This window comes from Puntigrus tetrazona, chromosome 1, assembly GCF_018831695.1.
Source record: "Puntigrus tetrazona isolate hp1 chromosome 1, ASM1883169v1, whole genome shotgun sequence".
In the NCBI taxonomy this organism is placed as follows: Eukaryota; Metazoa; Chordata; class Actinopteri; order Cypriniformes; family Cyprinidae; genus Puntigrus; species Puntigrus tetrazona.
In genome coordinates this window covers 759,368-770,864 of record NC_056699.1, presented here as the reverse complement: position 1 = coordinate 770,864, position 11,497 = coordinate 759,368, and the positions used below count along the sequence as shown (strand labels likewise).

At 37.4% G+C, this 11,497-nt stretch overlaps 1 protein-coding gene across 1 annotated transcript in view; it reads left to right on the top strand.

Moving 5' to 3' along the window:
- LOC122342059 (neural cell adhesion molecule 2-like) overlaps positions 1 to 4,639 on the top strand; it is a 60,001-nt gene extending 55,362 nt beyond the window's left edge. The window contains exons 17-18 of the mRNA XM_043235840.1: positions 660 to 867; positions 2,832 to 4,639. Of these exons, the coding sequence (XP_043091775.1) occupies positions 660 to 867; positions 2,832 to 2,946 (323 nt within the window). The 3' untranslated portion in view covers positions 2,947 to 4,639. The remainder of the gene's footprint in view (positions 1 to 659; positions 868 to 2,831) is intronic.
- Positions 4,640 to 11,497: the final 6,858 nt, after the last annotated feature.

Here is an 11,497-nt window from a genome sequence, read left to right as displayed (position 1 = left end):
ATATATAATTTTTGTTTAACATTTGTATAGTTATTTTACACTGCAAAACCTGCAATCTACCTGATTTAACCCCTGAAAAGAGTAGCTTTGCTGATGTAAATGTATGTCTTTAGGCTGATTCATTGATGCTAAATAATAATTCTGCTTTGAGTAAAACCAGACAGCTACTGAATTGCTCAGTGGTCTTTTCTGTTTAGTATGTCTGTCCTCGTCCCTTCTAACATGTGTCATTTCTCTCACTCGGATACCCTGTCACTTTGTCCAGATCAAACCACAGACTTCTGGGATGCTTTTGCTAATGGTGATGCTACTTTAAACAGCGTGTGTGATTGATGTCTTTAGAGCAAGATGTTCCTTTAAAATGGATGTTTTCTTTTGAATAGCTTTGCAGACTAATTTCCTCATGCAAGGTCTTTTCAGTTTAAAAATGTCTCCGAAGTTGTATCATGTTAAAGATAAACTCAATGCAAACTTAAATTAGATCAGGTACCTACATTTAGTGCATTATTTGTTGATGATTGTTGTTATATTATGTTTTTTTATTTTATTTTGCACTGTTGAACTCTGAATTTTTGTCTCTGACATTAGAAAATAAGCACAGAGAGAGTGTTGTTTCGTTGAGGCGCATCATTGATGGTTTTGTGTGCTTCCTGTCTCAGCAGATTCGCTGTTCAGCGGCCTAGGCCTGGGCGCAGTGGTTGGGCTGGGGTTAGCTGGCCTACTGCTGCTGCTCGTGCTAGTGGACGTCAGCTGCTTCTTCCTGCGCCAGTGCGGCCTGCTCATGTGCATCACCCGCAAGCTCTGCAGCAAAAAGACAGCTACTAGCGGCAAGAGCAAAGAGCTAGAGGAGGGCAAAGCTGCCTACCTGTGAGTATCACTTATTTATATAGCCTTTTAAAAAAAAAATACAGATTGCATCAAAGCAGGTTTACAATATAAAATAGGAAAACAGTGTGTAATAATGCAATATTCAGTGATGTCATCGTCCAGCTAAGTTCATTATAATAAGAACAATAACATAAAAGTAAGCTTTAAACTAGTGCTATCAAATGATTAATGATTAAAATATTTTTTTTTATTTGCATAATACACGTGTATACTGTGTATATTTATTATGTATATATTAATACATATACAGTATATATTTTGAAAATAATTAAACATCTATATTTATAATTATATAATTTGTATGCTGAATAAATATATTTAATATATAAACCATGTTTTTCTGAAATGTTTGTGTATTTATGTGTTTACATAATTAGCACTTCTTTAAACCTTACACTGTTTGTCATCAGTTGCCAGCAAGACATGTTGCAACACAAAGTCCTCAAGTTAGCCAGAAAGATACAGGTGTGACATGGCAACGGTTGAACAGTAGCGTTTAACGAGTCTTTATCTCTGGAGCATGTCCGTCAAAGTACTTAGTGTACAGTCAGTTTGTTGATTATGAATCACTGATGTGACTTATGCAATTTATGGTTTATTGCTTGATGAATAATCTATGTGTTTTTTTTTTCCATCTGGCTAGTGTCTTCACAGCTTCTGACACATTTCCTCTGTAGACTTTGTCCTTTGGTTTGCAGGTTGACAGATCTGTAGTTATGCAGCACCAATCTGGGTCTATCCCAGCTGGTAAAACTCCTGTCAGGTTTACTTGGCTAAAAGTTCAAAGAGATTAAGGCCTGTGATTGTCTTCAGCTCTGATAACAAGCAGCACGGCTTTGATGTTCTAGACTAGTGCGCTCTTCTAATATGCGCACTATACTTACCCAAAGGCACCGTCCTAGACTTTAATAATGTTATTAGAGTGATGATCCCAGTGAACAGAGACTGGTTCCTTTCTAGTATCATCCTAGGTAATGAAGAGCCACACAGGGGTCTTTGAGAACGCACAGACATGACTGCGTGTCACAGTGCTCAGAATAACACAAATAACCCATAAAAACCACACTCTAGGTTTATAAATGTGACATTAGAGATAACTTAAAATATACTTTTTACTTCAGTAATGGGATTCCTGAGTGAAATGGGCTTTGCGGGGAGGGGAGGTCGGATTGTGAGAAACATTTTTGTTGTTTTTACCCAGGTTTGATGGGTTAGAATTGAAAAAGCTGTTAAAGTGGACTGAGAATAATTGCATAAAAGTCATTAATTTTTGGTTACAGGTTTCAATGATTAACCTGTTTCTTAGAAATAGCATGCGCTGGTCATTCAGTGCCAAAAGGGTTGGTTCACCATATGATAATTCTTTCAAAATTGACTCGATATTGTGTACATTTTAACAAAAAAGATCAATTTCAAATGTAAATATAAAAAACAATGTATCATGGTGAACAACCATTTTTAACATTAATAAGTAACAAGTAGTCCTTGTTTAAGCAGCAAATCACCGTATTAGAATGATTTCTGAAGATGCATGTGACCTTGAAGACTGAAGCAATGGCTGCTGGAAATTCTGATTTGCTATCACAGGAATTTAAATTGTAATAACATTTCAGAATATCACTGTTTTACTGCAACCTTTGATATACTTGTTCAGCATAATATTGTATTTTCACAAAACATTCAAAATGTGTTTGTGTAGTTCAGTGCTTGGTGAAAACCTGAGCCCAGACATGTCAGTAGTTCAAAAAGTTTATGAATTCAACCAAACAAATCGACCTGTGGTGACAAATGGACTGAAAGTCTGAAGTCTGACAAAACACCCTAAGTCTCAATTTTAGCCTCAGGGGGACCCACAGTATCCAGTTGTTAATTAAAAAATGTTTTTGTCAACCCTGTCAAACTGACCACTGTGCACCTGTCTTTCTGTCGCTTTTTTTCCACAGGAAATTGCCACTAAAAGAGGAAAACGGTAAGGAGACGCTGAAACCAGACACGATCGAAATCAAAGTTCACGGTGACAACAGCCTACACATGACACAGGAGGACAGTAAAGCATAATGGAGGCCCTGCTATCCTCTAAAAGAACATGCAAAGTGAGCCACCCGGAGACCAACAGCAAGCAAACTAATGAGAATACAAGCAAGAACACGCCAACCAATTGTAAGATCTTTTGTTAGAGACTCGTCGTCGGGGTATCAGAAGAGGCCACGCGATAACTGCTTTGTGAAACATTTTTCGGAGGTTGCCGCTCAACAAACAGGCTCCTGTTTATTTGTGCTTGTTCTTGCTTGTTTTGGGCCTTTTTTGGGAGGGGGTTGTTTTTTTGTTTTTGTTTTTTCAAGGCTTTGCTGTTGCTTTGAGTCTGATTCTTTGTTACTTGAAAAGGTGGGTTTACCCCGTAAGCTTCATGTTTTCTCTTGCTCTCTCATCCTCTCTTTCTTTGGGATCCGGCTGTTGCACCTTTCCAGTGTGGTTGCTCAAACATTGCTTTTTAATGCGGTACGCGTGGAAATCCCCCACCTCTCTTTGCGGTCCGTGTTGTAGTTTTGGGTCACTGTTTGGGTAACGTGTTTATTTTCTAGCCTTTTTCCCACTATATGTCTCGCCCAAATGCAAAGAAATTACAGAATGCTCAGTATTAAAGCGAGGATCAACCACACTTGACCTCAAACTGAGTAAATGGTACATGGTTGGTCCCGGTATTGAGCGCTGATACATGCCCAACTCTTCGGCTTGAACGATGAATTTCTCATAGATTACAAGTGTTTTTGTGGATGAAAATATGTCCTCGTTTTAAACGCTATTGTTTCAGAGTCAAAGGAGCATAGTATGAGTCATACTTTCATGTCAAGATATTTCGGAAACAAAAAAAAAGAGTGCATTTCCTTTAGAAGCGTGTGAAAGTTTGTAAGTGGGTGCATCTGAGCATGGACGTGTTGTCTTTGGGGTGTTTGGATGCGTGTACTAGCGAGCATGGAGTGTAGAAAGAGAGGGACATGTAAAGAAAGTAGAGGTTGCCGAGTTTTACGTGAATATAAGGAAAACATTATAAATACCTATTCAAGTACATCAATGTAAATATACTTGTATTTCTTTGGAATGTTTCAAAAGCAGAAAAAAATATGATTCATTCCAGGTTCTGTCTTAGTGTCGCACATGACTGATTATGAATTATGTTTATCGAAATTGGCTGTCTCTCAAAAATGATACCGTGTCCAACAGACTGAAAGATCTCAAGAGGCAAAGAAGGACAGATGCCCTGGAAACTGGGTACAGATGCATCACAGAGGTATCGCTATAAAATGAGCTTTTTGGAAATCAAATCCATGCCATTTATGGATCTTTTAAAAGACGACGCTTTGGTTGTATGAGAGAGGAGGGGTTTGCCGGTGAACAAGATCTTAGTGTTGCAATAACATGGATGGGAATGGCATACTGCTTAGACGCATGCTCATTTTACCAGTCAAGAGTTTCAGGATTAAGATCCATGAGGTCTTGAGATCCATGTTCATGTTCACTTTAGTTTGGGCCAACAAATTTATCCCAAAAAAAGTTTTTTGCATTATTTCAGCATTGTGTTTCATATACACCTGGCTCTCCACATTCAGCGCAATAGAACATTGTGGAATGTTGCCCATTTCTTTTCAGCAATCTAAAGGGAGCACTCCATAAGCCCAACTGTACTTGTGGAATTCTTGTAATCCAGTGTAATTTTTCTTCTGTAAATAAAAGTGTCCCAATATAAAAGTTATTTGGACTCTGCTTTTCTAGGCATAGCACGCATTTGTGTGTCAGATCACTTGTCATAGCCTATAAAAATAACAAGAAAAGGCTGTGTTCCAAAACATAGCAAGCTGTCAACAGCTAGTACTTTCAGGCTTCATGAGTTGCTTATCAACAAAGATTGGCAGTAGAGGGTGGACATCTTTTGGCTAACTTCTTAGGCATTGCATTCATCATACTGTTTTTTTTTTTATTTATTATAATTCATTGCACATACTGTATATATGTCTATCTATCTATCTATTTATCGATCTATTTACACATTGGCCAAGTCAATATTTTTTAATTTTAATTTTAAGTTTTAATGTAATAGTTATATGTAATTTTATTTTAGCTTTATTTTAATTAACAAATTACCAAAGCAGCAAGCATAGCAACATGGAAATAAAGTTTTGAACCTCTTATAAACTTTGTTTTAAGTGCTGTGACACACTGATGAGTTGCTGTTGAGCATTCCAAGAAAGTCATTAGTGAGGGTCTGTTTCTGGTAGTATTGAAAAGCATCCTAAGAAAGTCATTAGTATGGGTCTGTTTCAGTTAGTATTGCCGTGTGGGCATTAGACAGCAAGAATGCTCACTAGGTTTTGGAACACAGCCACTGGATATGTGGTGTGGGAAATGAATGTATTTGAGATTCAATGGTCCTTAAAGGTTCTTGTCCTTGTCCTGGATCCAGTGACCTGTGGAATTGGAGAACCAGAATGGCTGACCACGTTTGAAAGAAACCATCCACGTTTCCTTCGGGGTTCCTGCTGTGTGCTGCACCTTGAAGTGTAAGTACTGGAGAGCAAGTACATATTCACTCGGGCATTAGTGTCCTTGGCCTTGGCTTTCCACTGAACACACATGGTCTGTAATCAGGGTGAACACTGTAGATAATGGCTGCCCAACTGAGAATAGTTTTGAGGGTGCAGACTGCGCTTTCCGTAATGATTCATTCAACCCTCTCAGGCTTTCCTAAATGGGTCTGATATGATGAATGAGCAGATAAAACGTTCAGCCCATGGCGTTTTTGAATCCAGCCAACCCTATGCAAGCTTATTTGTGACGTTTTATGGTTAACCTGAGACAGTTGCTTAACCTTCTTACTAGCCCCGAGGTTATGTTAGTCAATTCAAAATCTAGTCCGACTCACAAACAACCCAGTGGGGAAATCTGGAAAGTTTAGAAATGAAATGAGTTTGGCCAACATTTGAGACCATAAAGAAATCTTGCCTTAAGGTTCAATTGTTGATGTGTGAATTAACAGGAGCAGAATCTGTCATTTCAATAAAAATCTGCGTGATTTGGAATTTCATGTGAGTGTGTGTAGATTTCACAACAGGTTCAAGTAAGTCATGCAGATTTGCGATGTCGCAAATGTCATGTAATGTCAAGTGGGAAGCTTTAATGCCATTTTTGGCACATTTTCAATGTGAGAAAACTGTTGCAGTTGTATGCATAATGTCTAGTGCTGAGAAAAAAGTATTTGCCCCCATATTTATGGTTCTGCTAAGGTACACCTCAAAGTTACATAATTTATCTGGAATAACAAAAAAAAATCTTTTAGAATATCTATTTCTATTTTAGAACCATGCTATTACAATCTAAACCTGACCACAAATTGAAAACAAATTAGGGCCCTGTATGTTAGCTGAAGTTAGCTATCTGTAGTTCAATTATTAAAAGGATATAATAGGATATATTTTTTAACTTAGTAATAATTTAAAGGGACGGCATATGTCATGAAACTATCATAAAAACTTGACATGGAAGATAAGTCGTTACATTACTAAAATAATCACAGAATTGACATTTTTGGGTGAGCTAGCCTTTGTACTGAATGCCTTAGACTTTTTTCTCCAATGTAATAGGTTTCATACCGCAGTCAGTTGACTCAAAATGGCATCAGTTGGAGAGCTTAAAAAACTTCTGTGGTCTCAAATGACCCTGTAACATTTTAAAGAGTGAATTAGGAACCAATCCCTACAATTGTTTTGGTTAATTTCAAGACAACTGTCAAGATATCTCCCTTCTATTCCCTCCACTCTCACTGGCAGCCGGGGAATTAGAGCTAGATTACGATGTTTATTTGTATTGTGTTTCTCTTTAGCTGAAACTGTCGTTATTGCTTCTGTTGTTAATGCGTTTCAACCACAGACATGCCTTAAGGGAGTTCTCGATAACAGCCTGGACATAGTGCTGAGTAAATAACATAAGGCTACAAACATTTGCTTTGCTTTTACTGCTGTTTTAAATGGGTTTGCTTTTGCTCTAATTACATTCTTGCCTAATGTAATTAGCTTAAAAAGAAACAAACGAATACCTGTACCTAATTACATTTATAATTGATTTTTTACAAGCATTTAAGAAAATTGTCATTTTGAATAAATAGTTATTTTAAGCAACGTTTTAACATTCAAATGACAAAGCAGGCCATAAAATGACAGCACAATGTAAAAACAAGCAATTTGTTTGTCCCTGTTTTTTGCAGCACTATGACAAAAGGACTTATTACTATCATTGGGACCCAGTGTGAATGACTAAACATAATGACAGATGATAGCAATAATGATAAAACCTTTGAGGGCTTTACTGGGCGGAAGCTACTACATCACCTATATTGCTATTTTTATTATGTATTAGAGGTGATTCAAATATATGAATGATATGATTTAACAATAACCTTTCTTGACCCAGCATTTACTTAATGTATTCCTCGCTTACTGACTACATAAATCATGTTTATATGGCCAGATTTTATCCGTTTATGGTCACAGCGTTTGTTCGGTTTGAAATTGATCCGTTTGGAAAGATTTATGGGGATATTGNTAAAAAAAAAAAAAAAAAAAAAACCATGCATGATTTATTTTCCTCACAGTCTTATTTTTCTGAAACGCCCGCAAAGACAAGCTTGCATGCTCATATTAAGAGAAAGTTCTGATGTAAAACGCGAGACTGGAGAGCCATGCTCTGCGAACAAATCCCTGGCTAAGAGTGAGGGCTGCAGAACGCCTTTCGTAATCTGCACACAACCAGAATCTTCCTGTGAAGTCAGCCACTGTTTTTGAGACATCCTACTTAAGATAAAACAAGGGCGTGCAACTTCCTGAAAGATTATGAGTCATCCTTTAACATCCCTTTCCTATAAAAGCAAGCATGCAAACTTGCATGCACACACACCTGAATTTATTCTTAAAGCAGTGAACATGTGAAGCGTTGCAGGAAACCTTGCAGACTTCAGTGAGCAAATCCTGCAGTAAGCCTGTTGGCAGGTGCTCCTCCTTCCTAATCTGCCCGCTCTCAGAATCTCCCATGATGCCACGGGTTGCTCGGCACACCTCCTCACCTGCGATAAGACGCGCCTGAGGGACATACTGAGATAAATGCTTAATAATTAAAGAGATGGAGAGGCGTGTCAAGGGCTCCGTGCGGTTAATGCCTCACAGGCTGCGAGGATGAGCATCTCAGAAAGAGCCAGAACACGGCTCTCTCAAACAGATGGGACAGGCTCCTTTCATTCTCCCTCTGTCTCTCTATGCGCTCATTCATCTCTCTGTCTTTGTGGGTTTCAGACATTACCATCTGATCTTACTTTCCTAAAATTAGTTTTATATATCAGACTAGAAACATGAGTAGATTAACCTTGTTTTGAATGTCTGCAGCTAGTGTTTGATCTTCAAAAAAACATTGAAATATATAGGATTTGGCATTTTTTTTATGCTCATCAAGGCTGCATTTATTTAATCAAAAATTTATTAAAAACAGTAATACTGCTCAATATTATTTCTATTTGAAATAACAATTTTTTTCTCCTTTAAAATAAACATTTCACATTTAATTTATTCCAGTAATGTGCAAAGCTGATTTTTCAGCAGTTATTATTAGTGTCATGTGATCCTTCAGAAAACATTCTAATATTCTGTGTTTTATATTTATATATTTATAATGGGTTTTTTTTATATACTTCTATGATCTGTAAAAGCACATAATGTTTAAGAGAGATTATTTTTAACCAAATACTTTCACATTTGATCAATTCAGCCTCCTTGCTGAATCAAAGAATTAATTTTTAAAAATTATTTAAAGAGGCACATGAGACATGAGACCTTTGCACTGCTACAATCTTGTAATTTCAAAGGTTAAACTTGAAAGAAAAGTGTTTTATTTGAAAAAATACCCAAATCATTGTTATCCTCTTCATTGAGACCTGCTAGGCACTAAATGTCAGTTAGTGTCTGTTAATAATAAGCCTTGGGATTATCAGTAATGAAGTGTATGATTGAAGTAAGCTGTCCGGCAGAAGCTAATGCATTCGGAAGCTCAGTGTGATGTCATCAGCGTGAAGGGCAGGAAATAATGAAGCCATAATAACCTCGGCCTCTCAATCAGAACATGCAATCAGATTTATGTGTCCACCTGTTTATTTACATAATTGTATATTTTGCAACTGTCGGACTAATTTACTTGCGCCATTCAGGACTGCTTTGGTCCGATCAAATGGTCTAGTATGCGAAACTGATGAATGAATGTTTTAACTGCATTTGAGGAAATGAAGGCACGAGAGGGCCTAATGTAGGCCTAATAGAGCAAGCAGGGTAGTTTAAATCAATCATTTTAAAGACTAGCTGTTGTTTTTTATTGTGTTGATGTCTAGGATACAGACCTAATCACAAACATGACTGTCAATTACAGCGTTGTTCTCTTCCCCAACTGTAATGACAATCCTGGAATACATTTACACTCACTTGTATTAACAAGAGAGATTATTTTTGAAAACATGTCACCCAACTATATGTACAAAAGCTTTCATTTGCTCTTATTTGCACAACAGGAAAACGTAAAAGACACAAAAATGCTGTTTTTATTTCATTTGAATTGGTTGGACGTATTTCGAAATGGTTTCAGCTGACCTGATTCTGTTGTAGCGCTTGGTGTGTTTCACAAGTGCAATTGCTAGAAGAGCATCAATAAATGTTGTAGTGTGTACTTGGCTTTGCTGAAAACTGAGAATCTGCCAATGGTCCCTTCGATTCTTTTTGGAACCAAGATTACTGAAATGTTGGGTAAATGTTGAATTTCTGAGAGCACTTCACACATTCAAATCTCTAGACAGCATTTGACCCACAAATACTCGCACTTTAGGGGTTACAAATGTATAAAATTGAATTTTAAAAAAGGGAAAACAAATGCACTAGAAATGGTAGACCTTGTATCAATGTCAACACAGAAATCCGGTTGTACTGTGACAAAGAAAGAGTAGGTCTGTGTATTTTTGGTATGAATATGAATGGAGTTAGTCGTCCATGCTTTGCTAATGAGACACAGGGAGCAGCCAGAAGACAGAACTAATTAATTATCTGCTGACATTTATGGATAATAACCTTATGGTGCATATCAGACTTTATGAATATACATGGGTACATGTACATGAACAGAGCACCAGCAGACTGCTAGATCAAATGAAAGAACACAAATATATACATCAGCTTAATACCCCACTGGGCTCTATGAACAATGTCAAGCGTGCATAGCAAATTACTTATTCAAAGACAACCAAGATCAGACTGCATTGCAATACATAATTTTCCTAATTATTGAGTGTTTTTGTTCTTGTTTTTTAGTAAAAAATATGTAGAATACATCACTTTTTATTCTTATCATTGTCGCCACTGTAGGCTGGTCTTCTGCTTTCTTCCTTCCTTCCTTCCTTCCTTCCTTCCTTCCTTTTCATTTATCTATTTTTTAAATAGTTTTTACTATATTATTGTGTTTTGTTGAGTTAGTTGGCCGTATTTTGTTTCAAAGACGTTAGAGAGTTAAAAAAAAGTTGTATTAAAAGTACATTTCATTTTGTTTCTTAAAATGTGTTAAACAGCACTGGAAAGAAAGACTATACTATACAAAAGTTTAATTAAAACTACATTTAATTTGTTTCGAGGATGTTCAGACAGATTAGTACGAAAAAGAAGATTTTTACAGTGCCATTTTTTTCAGTGTATCCTGACCTATTTTAAAATGACATTTACAATTCAATTCCTCCCTATTGAAGTGTTAAATGGTCATTTCACATTCCAGGCCCAAAGGATTCCATCACACTACAATAATAACTCAGTGGGTCATTAGTTGCAGGAGGCCCTCAATCACAGCTTTTACCGCTGCTGCCATCATGTCCAGACGCTCTGGACTGTCTTTGCTTTAGGTCTAGGGTCCGTGCGGAGGCTAATGGAGGCGAGCAGCTATTTCCCGCAGGTTTTCCAGAGGTTGTCCTCATTCCTGGGCATCCAGTCACCCCCTGCTATCAAGAATACAACAGCTCATTAGCGTCTGCCTGCTTTTAATGAAGAAATCTGCATACGTTAATTAGATCTGATTGTGTCTATGCGGTGCAGTCGTAGGCTGACTGATGGTACGGGGAAATTGCCTGTAATATAGGCTGTCTGACTCGCAATCATGTTTATGATTATGAAACACATGTCGTCTCCTCGACAAGGCCAGATACTGGCAGCGTATTGTAACTGTGCTTACACTGGGTTGTAATAAGCTAGCAGGTGATTTTTATTCCGGTCACTCTTAGCGGCTACACAGATTGCATTTTAAAACCAATAAGGTCTGATGAAATTGCATTTGGTCATGACTGCCGTATGCAAGTTATTACTTTCACTCTCGTGCATAAAATCTCTATGAGGCACATATTCGAGATAAAGTTCGATCGCGTACTGGTGTGGTAACCTGGTGTAAGGGCTTGCTGGTACGGTTTATGAGTATGGGAGATGGGCCTTTTCTGAGCCTGGTAATTGCTTGGCTGACTCTGTCATTTCCTCTTTCTAAGCGACACAGTCGATAA